Source organism: Bemisia tabaci, chromosome 7 (assembly GCF_918797505.1).
Source record: "Bemisia tabaci chromosome 7, PGI_BMITA_v3".
NCBI lineage: Eukaryota > Metazoa > Arthropoda > Insecta > Hemiptera > Aleyrodidae > Bemisia > Bemisia tabaci.
The window spans coordinates 24,764,099-24,787,451 of record NC_092799.1 but is presented as its reverse complement, the minus strand read 5'-3'; the positions used below and the strand labels follow the sequence as shown (position 1 = coordinate 24,787,451).

The 23,353-nt window shown below is 36.6% G+C and overlaps 3 protein-coding genes across 6 annotated transcripts in view; 1 reads left to right on the top strand and 2 right to left on the bottom strand.

Annotated features, from left to right (window-relative positions):
- emb (exportin-1 emb) overlaps positions 1 to 4,916 on the bottom strand; it is a 31,741-nt gene extending 26,825 nt beyond the window's left edge. Inside the window, exons 1-2 of one of the 4 annotated variants that reach the window (XM_019044286.2) lie at positions 4,779 to 4,916; positions 622 to 694 (exon numbers count right to left, since the gene is read on the bottom strand). The gene's annotated coding sequence lies outside the window, so the exon portion shown is untranslated. Of the gene's footprint in view, positions 1 to 621; positions 695 to 4,484; positions 4,504 to 4,720 lie in introns of those variants that run through there. The other 3 variants (XM_019044287.2, XM_072302799.1, XM_019044288.2) reach the window with 3 other exon arrangements.
- Positions 4,917 to 7,235: 2,319 nt separating this feature from the next.
- Positions 7,236 to 13,920, top strand: KdelR (ER lumen protein-retaining receptor). The gene is made up of 5 exons (XM_019044339.2): positions 7,236 to 7,469; positions 8,588 to 8,777; positions 10,059 to 10,128; positions 10,355 to 10,607; positions 11,365 to 13,920. Exons 1-5 carry the CDS (start codon positions 7,379 to 7,381, stop codon positions 11,397 to 11,399), a joined length of 639 nt encoding a protein of 212 aa, XP_018899884.1. The 5' UTR covers positions 7,236 to 7,378; the 3' UTR covers positions 11,400 to 13,920.
- Positions 13,921 to 14,659: 739 nt separating this feature from the next.
- Positions 14,660 to 23,210, bottom strand: Parp1 (Poly-(ADP-ribose) polymerase). The gene is made up of 3 exons (XM_019044337.2): positions 22,871 to 23,210; positions 20,948 to 21,089; positions 14,660 to 19,933 (listed from the first exon to the last, which is right to left on the bottom strand). The coding sequence occupies exons 1-3, from the start codon at positions 22,982 to 22,984 to the stop codon at positions 17,181 to 17,183; spliced, it is 3,009 nt and encodes a 1,002-aa protein (XP_018899882.2). The 5' UTR covers positions 22,985 to 23,210; the 3' UTR covers positions 14,660 to 17,180.
- Positions 23,211 to 23,353: the final 143 nt, after the last annotated feature.

Sequence of the window (23,353 nt, the reverse complement as noted above, 5' to 3'; positions counted from 1 at the left end):
ATGGCATTTTACAAACTGGTCCTGTGTTAGTGCTTGTTCTTCACTCTTAAATAATTATATTTTTTGTTAATATGTTTGTTAAGTTATTTTCCTGTTTAAAATACAGATTTGTGAAAAAATGCTGAATGAAAAATACTTAATTTTCCCTGATTCACTGTGGTTGTTATAGACAGGGTAGTATAATGTGCTGAGTTTGTAGGGGTGGATTCAAACGCTCTATGCTTGTTTATTACTAGTGACTTCAGCAATGGAAAAAAGTCATTTTTCTTGGGATTGCATTCAGGTTTCTTTGGAATTTTCTGAAGTGTCAGAGTCTACATGGCTAAATTAACTCTGTGACTTCCCCTTATCTCTGTCCATAATAAGTTTGTAACTCAGGCTCTTAATGACAAATTTAAGGCAGCGCCACAATCCAAATGTTTTGAAAAGTTAAGCACATTATTCATGGGGGAGAAGTAAAATCTCTTTTGGTTTTAAAGCTTTTCTATTGAGAATTTTGATAAGAATGAGACAGAAAATTTCACAGCAATTGAAGTAAACATTAAGAAGGTTTAAAAAAGATGCAATTAAAAGTAACAGATTAGGAAAACGAGAATTGCAGCAGATAAGGAGATAACTTACACACATACAATAACACGCACACAAGCACAAGAGGCAGTCTGCTCACATGCCCCAATCACACACCATTCTGCTCCTGCAACCAAAACAAAACCAATTAACATTAGCATTTACAACATTTACTCAACATGACAAGTTCTTTGACAGGGAGGGGGGGGGGGGGAGGCTCAGGGTCTCATTTTAAATTATCTACCAAAACCAGACGAAATAAAAACCTTGAGAGAAAATATGAGAGAAAAAAAAACTCTTTTAAAAATTAATCTCTTCTCTCCAACAGAAACTCCACTTCACATCTGACTAACTGAAGTTACTAAACTTGTTGCTTTTGGTTCTTAGAGGAAAAATATAACTAAAAAGAGAACTGCTACAAGGCACTGAGCTTTTGGACTAATTTTTCTACCTTTCGACAGTGTAGTTGCTTTGTGAAACAATATTTTCAGTGCCTTCACAAAAAACCAAGTTTTAATAAAATGTTTTTGTTTGAAGTGGAGATGCAAAGGAATAATAGTCACTGGAATATATAATAATATCTTAGGTGTTGCTGTAAAGGAAAAAGTTGGTTATTCTGCCTGGCAAGTTAATTAGAGTCCCAATATGCAAAAGACTGAAAATGGCAAATGCTTCGATGTGAGAAAAAACCAAATGACATTTCTGCCGTTCCCAGAAAGAACCCTGTAAGACCATTCAGGCGTTGCCAAATTCCCCTCCAATAAAATGCTCGTTTCAAAGAAAAGTCATGAGTGATCTTCCTTGAAATTTCCTGTCACACAAGATTAAATTATGAATACCATTATCTTAAATTTGAGAGAAAACTGTTAACAAGCCTTCCTGGAAATCCATATATCATTGGAAGAAAGTTGGCAAAGTTTGTAAAGTCATGCAGCATTTTTCTTTGGCACAGCAGTATTTCAAATGGAGCCTCTCCGTCTGATTACAAGTACAGCAAATTAGGATCATGTGACTCAAACATTTTTGTTGATTTTCTCGATTTCTAAATGGGTTTAATGGGACACACACATACAAAGAAACTTTCTTTGGAGGCAGAAAATACTTTCAATAAGTATATCCGCTGTATGAATGGAAGAAGTCAACTAAGTAAGTGAGAGGGCACGGAAAAGATTATTAAAAATCACTAGGTCAAAATGACTCCAGTAGTTGCTTCATCCATTGTGATTTAATGCCAAGAATAAAGCTTCTTGGCAATGTCTCTTAAGTAATGATTTATTCCGTAATCACAGTACCCACCAAATATCTACAAACATGACACCACACTGATAAAATAGTGTCAGTTTCTTATCCAAAAACCTGCGGTAACAAAAAAGATAGAGGTTTTTTTCTCTTGAACATCAATGCCACAAGTGGCAATTACATTGAGGAAAGTATTATGAAGGAGAAACTCTCAAACCACGTATCCCGGTTTCGCGATTCTGCAAACTTCCTGTAATGCTTTGCTTTTAAAACTAAAAACGACTCAACATTAACACTTTAGAACTTCCATGATTTCTCCTTGATACAAAGAAAATTCTGCGAAAACTTAAAGGTATTGTGTTGATATGTTCTCTTGTTAGAGTCGAATAATATACAAGTGGAAATTACAGAACATAGCAAACGAGACGAGCAGTTTTAGAGTTTCATGGTCAATTTTGAATTGACCAGTATCATTGTATATCAATTGTATTAACATATTTGAAGGAAAATGCAGCAACAAGGCTAAAATACAAAATACACAGGCAGGACATTACCTACGGGCCACAGGCAGTACCTTACAGCACCAGTATCGAAACGTCCTGCCTGTGTATTTCAGCCTTGTTTCCACATTTTCCTGTGTTTCCGATTGTCGTTGCTGTTTTGAGCTGCTTCTACAATTGAGGAGGGTTCCGGAAAAAGGGCCCATACCGAAAAATCGCATTGTGACAAAAACGTCATTAAAGTTTTCATTACTGTGTTTTGACCGCGAAGAGACATGAATGTTCATACAAAGATTCATACATCCTAAAATGAAATCAGAGATTGGCAAAAGTTGCAAATCATAAATCGACTAGGAAAGGAATAATTTAAAGAATTCGATTATGGGCCCTTTTTCCGGGTATCCGCTGATGGTAATCAGTTCTTGTGACTAAACTAAGACATTTTCAATGGTTGACTCTCCACACAGCTTGCAAGGTACTCGTCTTATTGTGCTTTGGTTTCCTCCTCATGAAATTCACTGAATTTTTTTGATTGAAGTTTTTCGGATAAATTATCAAAACACTTTTCACCACAACATTCTGTCATTGACTTGAAAGTTTCCCCTGAGACGGTTTTACCGGATAGAGTTTGGTAGGGTTGACCACGCAGTCTTTTTAATTTGGCAGATGCCTTTACTCTGTTTGTTTTTAAGTTAATTTTTTTACTTTTACGATGCTTTAATCTATCATTATTAACGATGTTACTACCACTCTCGGACATTGCGAAAATATCATCAACAAATATAGACGAACAACACGAACTAACTTCGCGAAAAAGAAATCCTCTGACACACACTAATATTATTAATAATATTCTGCATGTTATTATTTGTAAGTGCCACTGCTGACATCTTGATTAACACTGAAATCTGCATTTACTGATTGCAGCTAGTGATCAGTGCATTCGAAGTACAAAGAGGGGCTGTTATCAGTCGGTCGCTATCTGCTGGCCGGTGCGCGCGCTCGGGTCTCGCATCATCTTCTAGATCATGACGATACCCCGCTCGTAGAGGTATTCAGTGGAAATCCTGCACCCGGAAAAATGGTCGTGTGGCTTTAAAAATTGGCGAATCGATACGAAACTTTAGGCACATACAGTTTAGGGTACGGGCAATCCATTGAAGCGTTCTCCGGAAAAAGGGCCCATACGCCCATGGGCCTTTTTTCCGGAACCCTCCTCAATTCTCTTTGTTTCCATATTAAAAGGTACTGATTGAGAGTTAATCAGAGACAGATTTCTGTCTTAGCGGATGATGAGCACGTTCCGACATACCCACTCATAAACTCAGCACTCCTGTGAAATAAGAATAATTGCCCCTGAGCGTAATAGTTACAAAAACCAGACATCAAGCAGTTGCTAAAAGATGCTGAAGTGAATTAAAGATACAAGAGTGGCTTCAAAATCAGATACAACGATCATAAATAAAGGATGTGACCTTATTCTTCGAAATGAGCAGACGGGAGATAGCAACTTAAAATGAGGAAACATGTACATTCAAAGTGTGCTAATCAAAAAATTGGAAACCCAATTTAATCTGTGAAAAGGTATTTCATACACTTAATTTCAGCTAGGGTTGATCAAATTTCAAATTAACACTCAACCTACATAGCGCATACTTAAGAAACCTGCAAGTAACACAACATCCGTCAGAAAGGAGAGTGGTAACATTCAGTCATGGATGATGATCACTTGTGGAAGGAGAACAACTTCGAGACAAAGTTTCAAGAAAAATATGGTACCTACTAATAGACACCAAGACGGTAATTACGAGATGCTCTGAAAAACTGTAACCTGATAAACATCACAATTTATGGAATGCTCTTAGGGTATAATTTTAGAGATGTTACTTGCTAGCATGAAAGAGTAAAGCTCTGTTGACTTCATGAAAGATAAAGCTACCAGAACGCAAACAAACATGGACATAACTGTAATCTCACGCTCAACTGACCGTACTTAGGCTACAGTTGAAACTTATTATGGAAACAAATATGTCCAACAAAAAAGTTGGTGCGTGATTCTCACTACTAATAGAATCACACAATTGAGGAAATAATGGAACTAAGAGGCTTGAGAAATGTCTAGAAGTTTAGATTAGGTGAAACGAAAGATAGAGAACGGAGTCCCCCATTATAACAAACCGTTCAGTCCAGTTACAGAGATCGGTGAGGAAAGAAGCAAACAAATCACAGGAGACATCATGCATTTGATTAAAATACAAAAGCTGGAAAGGAATTGTCGGATCTTGAACGACAGATGCAGCTGTAAACACGACTTTTTTAACAGAAACACCAATTCCCGCGTAGAATGCTCATACAGTGGAGACTACACGAGGTAACGAGAAAATAACTGACTTCGACAGAGAAAACTGAAATACCTTCAATAAAACTCATGTATGGAAGATGAACAATGCTTGGAATAAAGCAAATACTCACTGTTAAAAAGAAAAAAGGTCAATCTTGAATAAATTTTAACAAAGTGTTAAGTACGCAACTCGGCTATCCCAACCTATATGTTTATGATAAATGAGACAAAATGGCCGCCTAACATTTTAGCAGAAGAGATGCAAGAAGCTAATTGGTCAATCCTTAAGTTCTGAGAGCCAATGGAAAAGAGCGAGACATACTTCTCCCTACTGACGCAATTACTACGTCATTAAATTGAGAGTTGAGCGGACTATTCAAAAAGTGAAATTTTTTTCCTGATAAGTGAAAAGAAAAGCAAAAATATAGGAAAGCCAAATGTTTTTGAATGATTTTTTCCTTAAATTACACCATTTCCAAGAAAATCGATGATAAAACTCGTCGCACCGACCTACGTCAGCAAAAAAAGTCCAAGATGTCCGAAATGCAAACACCTCCTTTCTTTTCTCTAAGAGTAGCATGTAAAGAATTTATAGAAAGAATTGAGATTTTTACTTTCTTTCTCGCTCCCAGGGCTGGATTATAAGGGGGTGGCCAAATGGGCCGCGGCCCATGGCGGCAAATCTATAGGGGGCGGCAAATTTTGAATTTTTTTAAATGTACTTAGGTATAGAAAATTAGAATTTAGAAAAAAAAAAGTACAAACGAGAAAAACACTTCTTTCTACTTTTGTCGTCTTTATTAGTCGAGTTAAGAGAGAATCCAAACACGAAATTTAGCCTGGAACTTAGAGAGAAACGATGACGAGGACTTGAGATGAAAAGGAGAAGCCCTCGGCGCGGCGATCGGCATGTAACACATGTTAGCCCCTACATGACTGCTCAAATACTTCACGCATTGCGGCAAACATAGTGCGATCAGCGTGAAACGCATGTCGCCTATAAGACTGCGTGAATACTTCACGCATTGCGTCAAACACAGTGCGTTCAGCGGCGGTCGGCGCGGCTGTCTATAAAGGTACTCTAGGCGCGGCGTGAAACTCATAGCGCCTACAAGACTGTCGGAATACTTCACGCATTGCGCCAAACACGGTGCGGTCTGCGCGGCACGGCGGCGGAAGTTAAAATCATTAATCCACATTTATGTTTGTTCTTTTATAATTTTTTTGTTCATTTCTTATGAATGGAAGACCTTGTCCACAAAGAGATAGGTTTACGAGACTTAACTTTCGCGCAAAGTTTCGTGAACTTTTGCTAGTAGTGTTGACAGGGCTAATTTCCCAAAAAATGTGTTCAACACAAGTAAACGCGTCTTATGCACCCCTCCCACGCTGGAACGTTCATTGGTTTTTATTGATGTTTCAAAACGAATGAGAAGGGGGCGGCAAAATACAGGCGGCAAGAAGGTAAATCCGGCCCTGCTCGCTCCCCTTGCGAATAGAGGAAGTATTGTCATAAAAAAAAAGTCTAAATATTTATTTCTATTAGATTTTAATGAAATAATGAATGCTTCTCACAGATAAGTATAGAAACATGCCAGATAAAGGGGAACATATACCAAAACTGAACAAAATAGGTACGTTATGAAGGCGAAAACTGGCGAAAAGTGATGTTTCAAGTGTATTGAAACAGCATTCCATTTGGTTTGAAGCCCTGGTACTTAAACGTGGACTTTGCGAGCACATGGTGGCACATGCGGCGGCTACCCATAGGTTAATTGAAATCAAAATCACAGATTGCTAATCATATCAATTATAAACTCACCCATTTTTTTATGCGACCACCGATTGACACCAGGAACTTTTTCAATTTCATCTTTTCTCTTTTCTTTCGGTCGTTTAAGCCACACTCTGAGCAACGCATCATGTTTTATTTGAAGATATCATACCATTTTTTATGGTGCAGTGAATGTCCAAAGCTATCCCTCCTCCCGGAAGTTCTCCGAGACAATTTTTCAAAAAAACATTTTTAGAGATGAGAGAAGGGGACAGTACTGTGTACTAGAGTGAGTACTGCCGTGCTAAGGCATACATCTTAAGAACATTCGAGAGTTGCCAAATTTCCTTTGGTAAAATGTTTATTTTGGAGGAAAGTTAAAAATATTTTTCCTTGAAACTTTCAGGAATCTTAGATCAAAATACGAACAAAATTCTCTGAAAAATTGAAAGAAAACTATTCTAAAGTTTACCGGGGAAGCCGTGTTTTATCAAAGAAAATTTGGCAACGCCTAGAGGCAACGGCGGCGTTTCTCTTTAGCACGGCAGAGTAGGCGATGTGCATGAAGAAAACTGTGGTGGCGAGAAAACCGCAGCAAACTTTGAAGGGAGAGTACCAATTTGAAGGTACATATGTACGTTTATTAGCCAATGAAAGTGAGGCTATAGCAAGGCGCAGATTCTGCTTCACGCTATGCATGACATAACTTGATCACAGTCACAGTCCGCGTTCAAGGCTGTGACGTTGAAAAGTTCATTTTTTTAGCACCTTCCAAGGCACCTTCTGTAGTTTCTCTATGGAAGCTGTGGCAGGCGCAATGAAAACAACTCTATCCGAGCCGGCAGCCACGTCCACGTCATTTTTCTTGTACTTATGGATTTATTTATAATTGGGTTTTTATCAGCGAATGTGTCATTTTAGTGGTTTTGTGTAGTTAGTTTTGCACTGCAAAACAAAATGAATATTTTCCGGCTTCTTGGCGACCTATCCCATCTTTTAGCTATAATCATTTTGTTATTAAAAATATGGAATTCCAGATCATGTGCAGGTAATGTTATCACCTGAGTGCCTTTGCCTCAAAATATGTCAATTTTGCTCACTTCATCTTAGTTAAGTTTGCGGAAAGTCATTTTGAGTACCATCACACCTCCCTTCAATGCATCGGCGGTTGATGCTCATCACTATGTGCAAGTTTTGGACTGCTGCGTCTATCTATTCTGAACGCCCAGAGCCTACTTCAGGAACACCAAGCAGGGAGCATTGAATCCAGTTCCCAAACTGTCCTCATCAGACTTAATCAACCTATACTGGCTTATGGACGTGGAAATTGATCATATCTGAATTTTTAGCTACGCATAGCTAAATTGTAATGAAACCCTGTCCGCACTGTCGGACCTGCGCAACCCCTCTCGGCATCTTCGTATTCTGGAAGCTTTTACCGGAGAGAACTCGTGACTTAACTCATATTCTATCATTCAGCGCTGATTTTACGTACATTCTTGCCAACTAACTTAAAATCTCATTTGTTAGGTGGGGAGTGCATCTTTTTTGTTCACGCTCCTATTTGAGGTTAATTTTCCAACATCGGCTCTGCTGTCAAGCTGAGATAGATCGAATTTCTTAGTAAGCTTGAATAACCAAACAGCTTGTCCGATGGATGTTCTTAATTTCGCTGAGTGTGGATATATTTTGGAATTTAAATAAAACTGGCTCTTGATTGTGAAAGTCCCACTAAAATTAGAAATTCCAAATTTCTTCAAGAAGATTGTAAAAGGAGAATTTGGAGGATAGTAATGGAAATACGACAGGAAATCATACAAAATTGCATGAGGTGCAATCGTTCCCTTTCCAAAAAATAGGCTAAAATCATTTCAATCAGTGATTATGCGGGATTGATCACTTTAAAGCCTGTGGGTAGGAACTCTACTCCCTCCATTGAAACCGCCTTAATCCTGCAGTTTTTGAGCAAGTAAAATTATTTTAAGATCAGTTGATTAGGAATGATGTATGCTCCAAAATGGGACCATGATCAACTTGATAGCTATCTTAATTTCTGAATTTCAACACCAGGCCGGGAACTTTTGGGATATCCTGTGTATTTTTAAAACCGCTCATTTATGCTTCTTCAGCCTTTTCATTAATTTTGTTTTCCATTTTCTGTTGCAGGAATATCTGGAAGATCTCAATTTTTGTTTGCAATAGTGTTCACAGCACGTTATCTTGATCTATTTTTCACATTTATTTCATTATACAACACTGTTATGAAAATAGTTTTCCTTGCCACTTCATATGGAACTCTGTACTTAATGTACATCAAATTCAAAGCTACTTACGACAGTAATCATGATACATTCAGGTATGACTAACATTAGAATTATTGGTTGGGGGGTGGGGTGGTACATTGGCAGTATGAACTTAGCAAAGAAGATTGATTTACCTGTATGCCTTTCTTAGACAGGTCTGCATCAGTGTTATCAAACAGGGTATATCAACTTGTCCTTTGCTTCATTTGATTTAATTCCGCCTCCACAGGAGTAATCATCATCCAAGATACGCGTCCTGAAATGAATATCTGTGCAGCAACTTTTTTTCTTCTTCTTTTTCTACGCTTCAAATATCCCACGAGGGATAATCCTGCGCTTTACCGTCCTTAGAGCTCCATCCCCTCTCCGTTGCTAATCAAGCCAGCCCCAGGTAACCATTGTTTGAGACCAGCAAACTTGGGTCACCTGGTCGAGAATCGAACCAGGGACCTCCGGATCATAGAGCAAGGGCTACAACCTCGAGGCCACCTGGAGGTTTGATGGGATGTGTTTATTTGTTGTTGGCATCCCTGATTAACAGTTTTGATACATTGGTTCACTATCTGTGAGACATATTATTGGGCAAAGTAAACAATTATGCATCTCCAACTGTGACAGTGCAAATCTCTGCACTTGCAGGTTCAACTCTGTTTTAACAAAACAAACAAATGATTTCTCTAGCAAAATTCCTGTGATATATTCTCCTATTCAAAAATATTCAGAAAAAGTAGGAGAAGGTGTGTCCATACTTTTTATCATCATTACTCCAAGACTGATGCAATTTTGAAGTTGTATTGTATGATCAAAGCAGTAGTTGACAGTGAAACTTGAGTCCCTTCGTACTTCCATGTGATTGTGAGTAAAGTTAATTTTCCAACATGTTGGTCAGAAATGGAGGATTTGCAATTTTCTGAAATTTTGTGAATTTTATCTTTAAGAAGAAACTACCTAGCGAACGGAGCATGAGAATATCTTTGGCTTCTTAAATGAACGATTATTAGATGTAAAATGACGAAATGACCCAATCACCTAAGATACATATGTTTAATGGGAAATGCTGCCTGATTATGTCACAAGGCGGCAGATTTTCTCACTTTAAAATCTATTATTTTACAATTTCTCATATCAGAAAAAAATTACGAAAAGTACTGCAAACTCAGTTTGTTAAGCACTCTCTGCTCTCACATGCAGCAATGAAATTTTTTATGCAATATCTCCATTATTTAGCGTCTTTCCAATTTTTCTCTGAACATCCTGTGAGGAAGCTTCTAAATTATTTCTCTGTTCTTTCTCTAAAATCTGGCAATAAAAAAATTCTTGTTCCTATGTTTCAGAATTGAGTTTCTAATTCTACCGGCTATTGCATTGGCACTCCTCATCAATGAAGAATTCACGGTGATCGAAGTAAGTTGTTTTTAGACTTTCTAAATGTTCATTAGACTTTCTAAATGTTCATTAGACTTCCTAAATGTTCATTAAACTTGTGACATGATTCAGTCACATCTTCAGTCACATGATTTCAAAAAGCTACTAAAAGCTAATATTTTTCTGAGTTTGAAGCTTTGAATAACTATCCACTGTAAAATTAGCATCTTGCACTACTTCAACTTCCTTGCTTTTGTTTTTGCAGATTTTGTGGACTTTTAGTATTTATCTAGAATCGGTCGCAATTCTGCCACAGTTGTTCATGGTCAGCAAAACAGGAGAAGCCGAAAGTATCACGTCACACTATTTGTTTGCTTTGGGATCATATCGTGCTTTGTACATTTTGAACTGGATCTATCGCTGGTTCCTGACTGAAAAATTAAATGCAATTGCTATTGTGGCGGGAATAGTGCAGACAATTCTGTACTGTGATTTCTTCTATTTGTACCTAACCAAAGGTGAGTTCCATGCTTAAACATCCATGAAGACCATATTAATTTGAAGCATCTACTATTAGATTTTTCAAAGAAAATTAGGTATCCCAGGAGAGACCATTTGTTATATTTTTACCAAAAAATTATAAGGCCCCTGAGCACTGAGAACCGTTATACAGTCGAAAAGAATCCTTATTTCTGAAGCCACAAAATTTAATGTTATAGGCATGATTAATTATTCAAACGTAAATTTTCCTTAATTTAACAATCACAGGATAATTTTCTGTCAAATCTATGACTACACCTAAATTCTATTAAAAGTCACTACTTCACCTTTCTTCTAACTATGATGAAGAAAAATTAAGTACTGATGGTGAGTGTACAATGAAGCTTTAAAATTGAAGTGATTTTTTTTTTTTTTAAGTAAAATCAAACTATCTCTTTTTTGCATTATTCTTTCAAAAACGGCATAAAATTGCTTTTGTTCTATTCAATACTGACCAATCTCTTCAAAACTGCCCGTGAAATTCAAGAACCTAGTCTGCCAAGTGCCAACCGAACTTAACAGTGGCGCATCATAATGGCTGCATATGAAAGTACGCCTTCAAATGGCATAGAATTATTATTCTACATCTGTGACTGATGCAGCTGACTCATTCATACCTCATCCAGTGGGAGGGTTTCATGAAATTTGTGCAACTCTCAACTTGTAAAACTCAATCTGAATTTTATCTTGGTCGATTAAAGTGGTCATTAATATTTTCTTTGTTTCCTGTTTCAGTATTGAAAGGAAAGAAGTTGCAACTACCAGCCTAAGCTCAAAAATAAGCTGCAAGTTAAGTTGAGTTGAGTTGTTTCTCTGGTCCCTCCCAGTGTCGATTATGTAGAACATAAGTTATTTATTTTTGTGTGATTTTTATGTTTATGTTTAGTTTTAATTCATTTCATATTATTAAGAGTCTGACCTGAAAATCTTCATTTATTGCACAATCTTACTGCTTCCTTCTGTGTTTAATTTTTGTTCAGCTTGTGGAAATGATCAAAATTTCATAAAATTACTCTCTGCCAATTAAAGCTTGCATCCAGTTAGTTTGTTCAATCTAAAGCTGGTCAAAGATTCATCATTTTGAGGTCATTAAAATGTGAATGAAGCCTTCTTTTTCTCTGTGAAAGTCTGCAAATTAATTTGATGCATGCTGTATGAAAGTGCGCAGAATGTTTTGAGTTTAAATGGAGCCTGCAGTTCAGAGTTTAAAACCAGCCTGCAGGTGTTCAAACTTATGTCCCAAGATCTCTCATATCTCGACTGTAAGAAATTAACAGTGATTTGAAGACATTATCAAATCTAAAATTGCAAAATGCCATTATTTTTGCTTGTGACATTTTAAATTTTTTCGTGACACAAACTGTCATTTTGTTAATTTAAGATTCTTACTCTTCGAATCTGATAAGCAAATGAAAGAACACTCCAACCAGTTAGCAATTGAGCAACTCTGGAAATTGGCATTATATATTGGAGATGTAAGAGTCACAGACAAGAAGAAAGAAAAAATTAATTTCGATTTGCATTTAAAGGAAAAAACTAAATCGTTTGTCATCTTGCCATGAATTCCACCAATATTTGCAGAGTTTGAGTACATCTTTTCCACTTGCTGTACGTGTCAGAGGCTTGTAGCTCAAATATTTTTGGGATAATTTACAAGTATGAAGGATAATTTCTTTTCTCTCCATCTAAATCATCTTAATTGGGGGTCTTGATTTTTCTGACAATCTAAGAAAAGGAAGGAAGTCTCCTTTCACACTCTTTGTTTTGATTTTACTTTTTTGGCAAGTGTAATCAGAACTTTGCCTGCCTATTGTGTGATCACTAATTGGGGACACATACCTGTCAAAGTATGTGTTATTAATGTTTGGTCATTGTTTCATTCATGATGTAAAAATCATATGATATCATGCAATTTGGTATGTTATATGCTGTATATTTTGAGTTTTGGTTCGCGAGATCAGTTCAGGAACCTAATGAGTATATTTATAATTTATCCTAGTGTTTTTATAGTATGTATAACTTTTTCCAAGAATTCCTTTGAATGTCTTAAGAGTTTTTATTTATTTTTTAATTTATCTGTTTACTTGTTGAAGTCTGTTGTGTTTTACATTTGAATATGCAAGGGAGGTTTTGCAACTCATTTTGAAATATTCCTCTTCAGTTGAGAAATGTGACTTATTAAGCAATAAAAATAAGATGAACTTGCTATTAATCGTTAATTGATTGGTGCTGTATTTTTTACTCCGTACTCTCTAAGTGAGTTTTTTTCAGCACCATGCAAGTCGATTTTTGCCAATGATGTAGGATTAACTGAATTCTCACCTGGCAAAGATTGAATTCTGTTCCATGAGTGTACATTTCACGTCAAACTATCCCACCAGATTTCTTTCCTGAACAACACTTATCCCCCGAATCACTTTTAAAAGTTGACTGTTTGAGTCAGATGATTTTGAAAAAAGTTGTCAACAACTCCTCAGCAGCATTAGCTGTGAAAGATTCTGTATTAATAAGAAATTTTTTAGCATCACTCAAGATCAGCCTGAATGACTTTTTTAGGTGTCCAAGTTGATTACTTAGGTACAACTCATACTTTAAGCTCATTGCAGACAGGAAACAGGTCTATATTAGGCTCGATTAAAGTTACTTTCTACCGTATAATCGCCGAGTTACTTTTTCTCATCCTACAAACCCAACTAGAGTGTTTTCCTGAATACATGAAGCTTGAAATTTTAACTTGCATTGCAAAAGGAATCTCTTAAACTAACACTCTGATTGTCTCGTTACCTTACTAAGAAAGCTGCTATCAAAGACCTTCCGAATGAGATTGTTTAAATGAGGACTTAGAAGTCAGCTGTTATTAATGTGGAGATCTCTGGGCCCATACGATGTTTTTTCTCTCAAATGCAGGGTGCGCATGTTTTTCTATTATTGCAGAACGCTCCTCAATTTTTGATGAAAGAGGGTGCGAAGCCATAATTCAATGTGCTTGTATTGAAAATTATAACCTATCGGAAGCAATGCTTTAGCTGGAGTCATGAGTTCACCCAGTAGAATTAATTGAAGTTATGACACAAGAACTACATGAACATCGCTATCGATCTGTAGCTAAAATTTCTTATGAAGAGACAAAATTTTCTGTTGTAGGTATCTTGAACATATTTTTTAGTATAAATTATTTCCTCTTTATGTTATCAAGTCGCCTATAGTTGTACATATTTCTTTATCTCAAAATTTTTGTTCATACTTTTTAATGTTGGAATAAATAGTCCTGATAAGCTACTAAATAAACAATCGACTGTACTTTTCCATTCTCAGTTCAAAACCCACAACTTTTTATTATTTTAAGAATTTGCTAAAAAAATTTGGATTGAGAAAAAGCAAGAGCCGTCATTTGATCTGGGTCTTTCCCTGTGGTAAAATATACCTCGAGAAGGGAGAGAAATTCATTCATCGCTTCAAGAATTGAATTTGGAATTTTCGGACGAGATAGATACGATTCAAGTCTCACTTTTTTCAACTGCACATGAGGAATTATTTTTTAGAAATCTTCAAATTAATCAAACGTGGTAGAGAAAGAATAGTGGTATCTAGCCACTGTTGTGCAAGAAAATGGAACTTATTCCCCATTAACGCCTTTGGAAGTTTCTAAAATAACTACTTTAAAAGCTGTAGATAAAAATAACATTTTACGTCATTTTTTAGTGGTTTCCTCTGCTCTGCTAGGTTATAAAAGCAGAAAGTGCGATGCACCTTAGTGTTTAAATTGCGGCTCTAGTTTTTTCTTGGTTTTCATTTCTTTTTATTCTAGGATTAAACATGTCACAGCATGTATTTTCATGAGATATCTGTTCGCAAGAACGCCAATCACTCGCAGCAGAGTCTGAGCCAGACATGCCTTAGTATCATTTTTTACATGTCAGTAAATTCTTTTCTTTAAATGCTGTCCACATATTTTTCCTAAATTAAATCAAGTAATGTTACAGATGAAAGCACGGTGAGCCAGAAAGTAAACATTAAAGATACAAACTGATGAATCAAAGAGAATATTTTAATTTTATATAAAAGCACAAAACAATTACAATTAAAAAACAGTTCAACAAGCGTAACTAAGCTATGATGTTGAGTATTAGAAATGTATCGTATTTACTCGGGAACTTGAAAGATAGGTGACTATTTACAAACTTAAAATAAATTCTGGCTCAATATCTTAGGCAGATATGAAGAATTTTTTTACATCAATCTAAGTTAATGGCATCGTTAAAATTACTTTGTACCAAACACAGACAAAAATGGACGACTTATTCATTAATAAAAGTACTGAAGGAAATAATTAATGAAATGGTTAGAATCAGGCTGAGCAGAAAAAGAAGTAAGTTTGTAGCTACGAAGATTCAGTACAAACTGAGCTCCAACTCTACTAACTAATGAGAGGAGAGTATTCCAGAGATAGTGTTGGGTTTTATAATCACCTGTAGGAAAGGTGTTATAAATTATCACAAGAGAACCAAAAGATAACTGCAACATTAACAAATACTGCAAAATCAAAACAATTGGAAAACTTTATTAATTGATCTTAAGCTAAAAACAATGAAAAATTATTCTGATGTAGTGTGGTAAAATAACGTACATTCAAGATTCCGAAGTTAGAAGTTTCTTTAACATAACTATGAGAAATAATATGGAATCAATGCAGAAAATTGGAGTTGCCTTCAAAATGAGAGGCTGCAACTAGTATTTTCTCAAACACTCTACAAAATGAATTTGCCTAAAGAACAAAAAATAAAAAAAATCATTCCACAAAAATATCAATTAGTATATTTGATGGATTCATGGCGTAGATCAGAACTGTGATTTGAAGGTTGAATTTTAGAGATAAAAGCCAATTAGTGAAACCCATACAGAGGCGTTGCTTCTCCGTTTCACATTGAAGGAGAGCTCATCCTATGAAAAACACATCAGTGATGTATATCTTGCATTTTACCCAAAATGTTCTCCACTTCTAGCGAGGAATATTTTCACGGACTGATGGAGCCAGGGTAAAATAAAAACCATGGTTACCTTACCACAGGAGATAACTCATCAATCTCATTTTTGAGCCGGTGAAAGCTTTGTTAGTATTGGATGTAGAAACTCAGTGTTTCGACAATAAATCTTGTTTTTTGTTGATGGCTGAGATATAACCGACAAAGAAGGATCCTGTCTCAGAAACTAATCTTTTGGATAAATCTAGCGCTAAAATACAGTTGCATTGCCTGGTGTGTTTCCTTAAATGGCAAGAGCTTCAGATTTTCACTCATTTCTTGTGGTTTACCTCTTTCTATTTTCCATCAATCAATTATTGATAAATACGAGAAATGAGACTGTTCATCTTCTCTAACGTTTATAAATGCATAGTAAATTTTATCCTGCTCAAAAAAATTATTTTTGGGTTTTTACAAATGATCTATCCTTTATATAAAAAGACATGAACTAACAACACTTGTAGATTGCAAATTTTACAACATTAACTAAGCTCCTTGGTGGATATCAGCTAGCAAAAAGTCATCCAAAAGGTCCCTCTCATCTTGTAGGCAATGACCACTTAGGAAGGCTACTTATTGAAATACTTAAATATTTACGTAATAAAGTATATTAAAGTAAAAATTAAAAAAGATCAATTTTAACACAATTCTACATCCTAATTAGAGAAATAAATTCAACAAATATGATTGAGAGGTAAGTGCATAACTTTAATCAGACTGAGGAGGAAAAAATGATAGGTAACAGATAAATATAAAACATCAAGGGGATGTTTAACCGGGGACAAATAAGTGGATCAATGATGACATAGTTCTGGAAAAGATGTCCGCAAATTTTTTGAAGAAAATCTTGTCATAGGAAATTCATTGCGTGATGAATCAGGGGTGAAAATGATAGTTTAACAGAATCCCTGAAGACCCCTGTCGACTTATCCATCACGCCGTTTAGGGAAATATTACTTAAGGCAAAACATAGAACTTAGTGTGAGAGAGAGAGAGGACTAAAAGAAATATCTCCGAGGAATGTAAAGGAGAAAGTAGATCACTCACTGTGACAAATTGGTACGTTCAGAAATGGCGCGAGAGTACAAAAACTTGGTTTTGATGCAAAATAATTACAGTCAAAAGAAATTGATTGACAGAGAAGGAATGTTAATCAATGAAGATTTATGTTATTCAAGTGGTAGAAAATAGAGATTGGAGTTTATTATTTGTATCAGATGTTTTCATGACCAAATTTTGAATTAGTTTCATCTCATCCGCAAATGTTTGATAGAAAATCTTGAGTTTCCAAGACAGCGAAAAAATTCGATCGTTTTAGATTATTCTCAAAAACGCAAGAGAGAACCAAAAGTACATATACATCTAGAAAAAAATCTGAGACTGAACTTTAAAACTACTACCTCTTCACTGAAAAATTACCAAAATCGGACGTTTTTTAAAAACTGAAAAATTCGAGAGGAAATAAGACGTTCAGGATAGGTAAAAAGAAACAAATTTTCAACCCTGAGACAGAGAACAGGCAAGAGCATCTTAATCAAATTTGAATTTCATTTTCACCAGGTACTCTACTTTTACTTGAGCGACATCGTAAACGATAAATTCATTGTACAACAGAGCTGAGTTTTTGACTTTACTTGGGACGCCTTTGCCGAGTGGAACCTCAACGCCGTCTTCACGCCTGTAAGTTTTGGCTGGGTCTGGCTCTGTTTGACCCACACCCATACAAGAATGCTTGCCGTCTGGAAGCTTTTCGATATACTTGGCTTGTTTATTCTCGTAAGTGTCTCCGAGCGCAACTTGACACAGCAACAAAAGTCCATTGCAGTTGATTTGCGAGGGCATACAATAGTTGGCTGACTTGGAGACCATGTCTGCAAAGTAGATACCTTTACCGAACATGTAACCAGTTGTTGGCGCTTCAGGCGGCGCAATGCGGAGACCCTGAGAAAGAATACCGGCAAAGTTGGTGAGACGTGAACCGTGCCAAAGTAATTTGCGGTTGTGTAAGTTTTTGTACTTTGAATAGCGGTCATCTTCCCCATGACGACGAACCTTGAAAACTTCGTCGATTTCCAGCTTGTACAAGTTATGGGTTGCAGCATGTGTATTTTTGACGTATTTCTTGATCATCTTGAACTCATCAGTTTCTTTATTGAGAACATCAATGTCTGAGTGAAGTTTTGCATAGTGCTGTTCCAAAGGATGTACATTAGAGTTATTCTCATCATTAGTTGTCTTGAGCATATTGTAAGCCAGTTCGATTTCCATCAGTGAATCTAGCATATCTATTTTCTGTTTTAAAAGCACTTCATCGTTAATAGGTTGAATTTTATCAACTCCAAAATTGTGAGGAATCAGCGTGTAGAATTTGTTAGTTTCAGAGATGATTTCGTGGACTTTGCGATCTGCCTCTGTCCTAGTTTGCAGCAAATTTTGAATTACTTTCAATGAGCTGTATGCTTCAGTGATTTGCTTGCGGCTCAATTTTCCGAGTGGCATTTTCTCCAAGTCTAGTTCGAATTCCATCATGATCTTTTTCATATTGTTGACATCAAAGAGCAAGGATATGAGGTTTTGAACAGCTTTGTGAAGCTTGCAAGGAACTGTAGAGTCAGATGAAAGTTTAGCTTCCTCTTCACCATAGTCTACATCAATTGGATAGAATTTACCTGGGATTTTAACAAAATGTTTGCGGTTTTCCCAAAGATTTCCAGTCTGTTTCTCATAAAGTTCATGAAATTGAGAAATAGCGTTGTCAACGCTTCTGAAATCTTCCAACTTATTCCCCCCAATTGTGGTTCCAATTCGACCCCACGACCGGAAGAGCCAGTACCTTTTGGATTTATCAGCTTCTAGTATCTGTAATTTGTAGTATGAATTTTTGTCCTGTGTAATGTCTGTTAGGCCTAAAACACATGTGTAAGCTGTTCCATGACGAGTGTAAACATGAGCAACATCTTCTAAGCCAGAATCTGGGTCGACTACGATGCCAGCTTTCATTGTTAATTTGACTTTTGAGGGTCCACTGGACAAGAATTTTGACTTGCCAGACATCTGTGACTTCATGACATTCATTTTGGCTTGTTTTTCAATGCGAACTTTTGGATCTTGACCCCATGAGGCAATGTTAAGTGTAAGAATTTTTTCCACAGCATTTCCTTTTGCTGCTTCTTCCAAGAACGATTCTGGCACTACTTGTATCCCTTGACTTTGAGCGTCCATCATCTTGGATGACATCTTTTCCACTTCAGCTGGTGAGGCTATAACAGCCGCTAATTCATCCACAACACTGGTGGCAACATGTCCTCCCAACTTGACAATATCTTTTTTAATCTCAGAGAGCGGTTTAGAAAATTTACCAACCAAGAGGAATGTCATATTTTTAAGTGGAGCCCAGCGATCAACCTTTGGCCCATTTTCAGTCTTGACTGCTACTGCAGCAGATGATTCTCTGACTTCGAAAAGCCTTTCTCCAAGTTTGCACTTATAGTTTCCAAGGAAACTGTACTTTTCTTTCAGATCTTCAGGGACTGTAAATTTAACTCTTTTGGGTTTCATTACTACTTTCTGACATTTAGCCCACTCATTCAAATGCCCAATACACTGGTAACCAACATTCGAACGGAACACAAGCTGTCCAGTTTTACAATGCTCACATGGAAGAAGGGCACCAAATGACATGCAATCAGAAAGCCGATCGAGTATTCTTTCTGTGCCTTCTGGGATCCCTTGTTCATTATGCTCCAACAGGGCTGTTAACTCCTTTTTTGTTAAACTTTTTAAATTGTCACGGTAAGCAAAGATAAGCTTGTTTTGTTTTTTCATTGCTTCAAGATTTCCTTTCACTTCAGGGTCTTCCTTGATCTTCTTAGCTGGGACTTCAGCATCAACTTCATCTTTCACTTCTGCTTTGATTTTAAGTTTCGGGATGAGTTGCTTCACTTTCTTTTGATCATCAGTATTGAGGGCCTTAAAACCAGGCAACTTCGATCCACAGTCATACCACTTAGCCTCACCTCGAAGTTTAGCAAAACACTCCAAATGATGCCAGCGGTCTAGACCTCCAAAACGCAGTGCTTCTTCACTTTCGTAGTCTTTTTTGGCTACTCGCACTTCATCTTTGGCAATCTGCGTCTGACAGCCAATACAAGTTGCTCTGCTCGAAACTGAGTATTGAATGGTGAAATCTTTCATGTCTGGAGTGGTCAAGGTGGTAGCTGTCTTGCTACGCTTAGTTGCTGACTTGCCATTGGTAGCTGGTGCAGATGTTCCAGCAGCAGAGTCTATAAATGATAAAATTAAAAGAATGCATCAAATTTACAAACTCAACACTCAATAGTGTACAAAGCAGAGCCCTTAAAGTCCTAAGACCCCCCAAAAAATGTATCTTTTCAGAGAATTTGGGAAAGCTCTTTGACAAGCCAAGAGATTTTTATGATTGATGATAGATTTGCAGAGAAGAAACCACTAAGGGATTAGGTACACATTATATTAAATATATGACGTTTGGGAAGGGAGAAGACGCGGGAAAATAAAAAAAAATTGGAGAAAATTTTGCATCTTGAAGCTATGTAAAGACCAGCAGACAGGAATTAAAAAATATTTCATTTTTGTGTAAACCTGAATAAATAAAAACAAGAGGCTTATTTTTCAAACTTGTAAAATTTGCAGTGATAGTTGAGAAATTTGTTTCAGGACCTCCATTTTTTAGAGATTTCCAATTTTTTAATTTTAAGTAAAGTCAAAGGAAATTAAAATTTGCAAGATCTCATCAACAAAGTCCTAAAATACATCCTATCATTCAGTTCATCTCCATTACTTTTTAATACTAGACTTGTAACTGATAGCTACACAGATTATAGCCAGCCAATCACGCAGAGACTTGTTGTCTCGCCACCTGTGACGTCAGCAAGTCTATATAAGCGTTCACTGTGCCTAAATCGAGGTACTTAACTATCCTAGACCCGTGTGTCAACACGTAACGCTTTTTCAGCCCTCCAGGCGTATAATCATCAAGTGTCAAACAGTGAAAGTGCATCATAGTATGGAAATTCGACGAACTTCTCATTCACTTTTATTTTCAATGTTTTGTGCAATATTTCTGTCAAATTCCGGATTAATACAGTGATGAACTTAATTTCAAACTTCGCCTCTTTAATTTTCACTCCATTTCTCGTAGTTTGTTGATCCTACATTAACAAAGATCAGCTGGTGCCGAACGGTTTTTTTATAACTAACTCATAATCCTAACAGTACTGCAAACTTGCTTAGTACAAATTTAGGAAGATGATACATACCAACTCTCTTTCTGATCTTTTCTTGATCATCCCAACGTAATGAATCAAAATGAGCGATGTCTCCAACACTTTTGGGTCTTTGTTTAGCAAAGAAGCACATGAAGTGGAACCAATTGGGTTGCTTCCCATCAAAAAAAGGAGACTGTGAACAAAGAAAAACACAAATCAGATGTGTATTGTAGAAGAACTTCATCGAGTCATAACTGATTAAAGAGTTCCTACCTTTTTTATCACATTTTTAGTGCGGTCGCAAAAAGCAAAATTGTGACAATTCCAACCATACTTTTTTGAAGAAAACTTTTTGAATTTTGGACAAGGAAGCTTTTGGTGGTTTTTGAGAAAAAACAGAAAAAGGTTTTTCATGCTCCTCAATGAAAATAATTTTTTAAAAATTAACAGTAGCTGGGACGAAAAATTTTGGCTGATTCCCATCAATATTTCTGAGCCAAAAAAAATAAAAAGTAACTAAAACATCAGTTTGTCAAAAAGTTGTTAAGTAGGCTGGGCTCAAAAATCATACCAATGAAATTCTGGATTTCTTTAAAAGAGAAAAGAAGAAACACTTCTTAGACAAATTACTTAAGAGTCTTCGAAATGAAACCATTTAAAGGAATAATGATGGTGTGAAAAATGAATTGACACCAATCAGACTAAGTAGCAGCAGCACAATTTAGTGAGGACTCTCGGAGCAAGTGAAGAGTTTTCAAGCTTAAAAAAAAGTTTGTAGAGAGGTGAATACAAAATTATGTAAATGAAATCACTGGGGGTCTCACAATAACCTTCATTTCTTGAGTTCTTCCGGACAAATTTTGATGATGCTCAGTTCTCTTAAAGGCTCATTGACATCTGGATCCTCACTTAATTGTCAACCTTCATAGTTTTTCCCCATCTGTTGTTCGAGACACCTTTTAAGACAAATCCACCCTGCTTCATTGGGTTTCTCAAGTTCAGAGCATGCTGTGCCACTTAAATTAGGGAACCACCAGAGCGATTTTCAAAAATTTGTGAGTCAAATGAAATGGCAGGGGTGGAGAAAATTCTTAAAATATTTTTCCCTGTTTTGAGCCTTGTTTTCTTTGTTTAAGTTATTATTTCTAATCAGGCTACTGCCAACCAATCTAAAATTTTGTCTGTTTTTACGCTTTATTGTCTATCTCTCTCTCTCTGTTGTAACATACACCACACAAGCTAAGCTTCTGGTGTGTGAAGCAGTTATTTGTACTTCTATTTTGTAATTAAATATGTAGTTTGTATTAAATAAATAAATGAATGAACGGCAGGATTTTCGGGAGACCCAGCCTTTGAGACAAGCGTCAATACTTTCAGAACTCAAATGCTCTTTTATAAATACAAAATTCCTGAAAAACTCACACTAATCATCAGCAATTATGACCTGATTTTGAGGTTCCCTAAGAATATATTTTCTTGGCATTCATTTAGAGATAATGATGAGGAAAAAAGTTCTAGTGGTTTCATGATAAATTCAATTCTGACATCCACCCACACACCTGTGCAAAGCAGGTTTTACTATGGGGCACACTGGCAAACTGCACTGGCATTCAATACCATGCGCAACAGAGAAAACGCCAGCAAAAATAATGATTACAGACTATAACATGAGTAGATAGCAGCAGTGCTTCATCCGCCAGTCAAGCTCAACCAGTGTATGTCCAGCTGAGCCGATTCCAAATTGAGCGTATCAATTTGAGTAACAAGTATGGCACGGAGGAGTTGATGACCCACTCTCTAGCAAATATTTGAGGTTTTTAAGAGGCATTTATTGGCGATTGATGAAAGAGTTGCTGTTCAAGACCTCAAGATGTGCATTTTAAGTTGTACATGCTTCAGAGGTCTGCCTGAGACAAAGGACCTGAACCTGACAGGTTAGTGAAATGATTTCCATTGTGTAAGGAGGATACTTACTCTGACCATTACAGCCATTCGCAAAACATCTTTGTCTATCTTTTCTTTGCATCCTTTGCATGCAGCTCTGTTGCTTTTAGAGTATTCTGCTCGGAACGGAAGATCGTCTGCCATAACTGAAACTGAAATCAATCCTTCTCTCCAAAAGTTTCAGAGGAAGAACGTCGTCGCGCCAAACAGATTAGTAGAACGTGACGCGCTAAGAGTTGTAGTAATTTTAAGGCGAGGATGCAGAACTAAATAGAAGCAAGAACGGAACACCAAGTGAGAACTTCAAAACCAGTAAATAATTACACTGATTCGGGCTGATGCAAATTCAACTGATTATGAGAACTGAAAAATGCAAGGTACCACATTCAAATGACGCTGGCATGTGCATGTTTACCTCCTGCCTCCTGGCACTTCGGCAACACTAGCAACACACACACACACGTTTTTCAAGGCCTCATGTTCATGAAAACCGCCATTTTTTGCCTGTTTCCC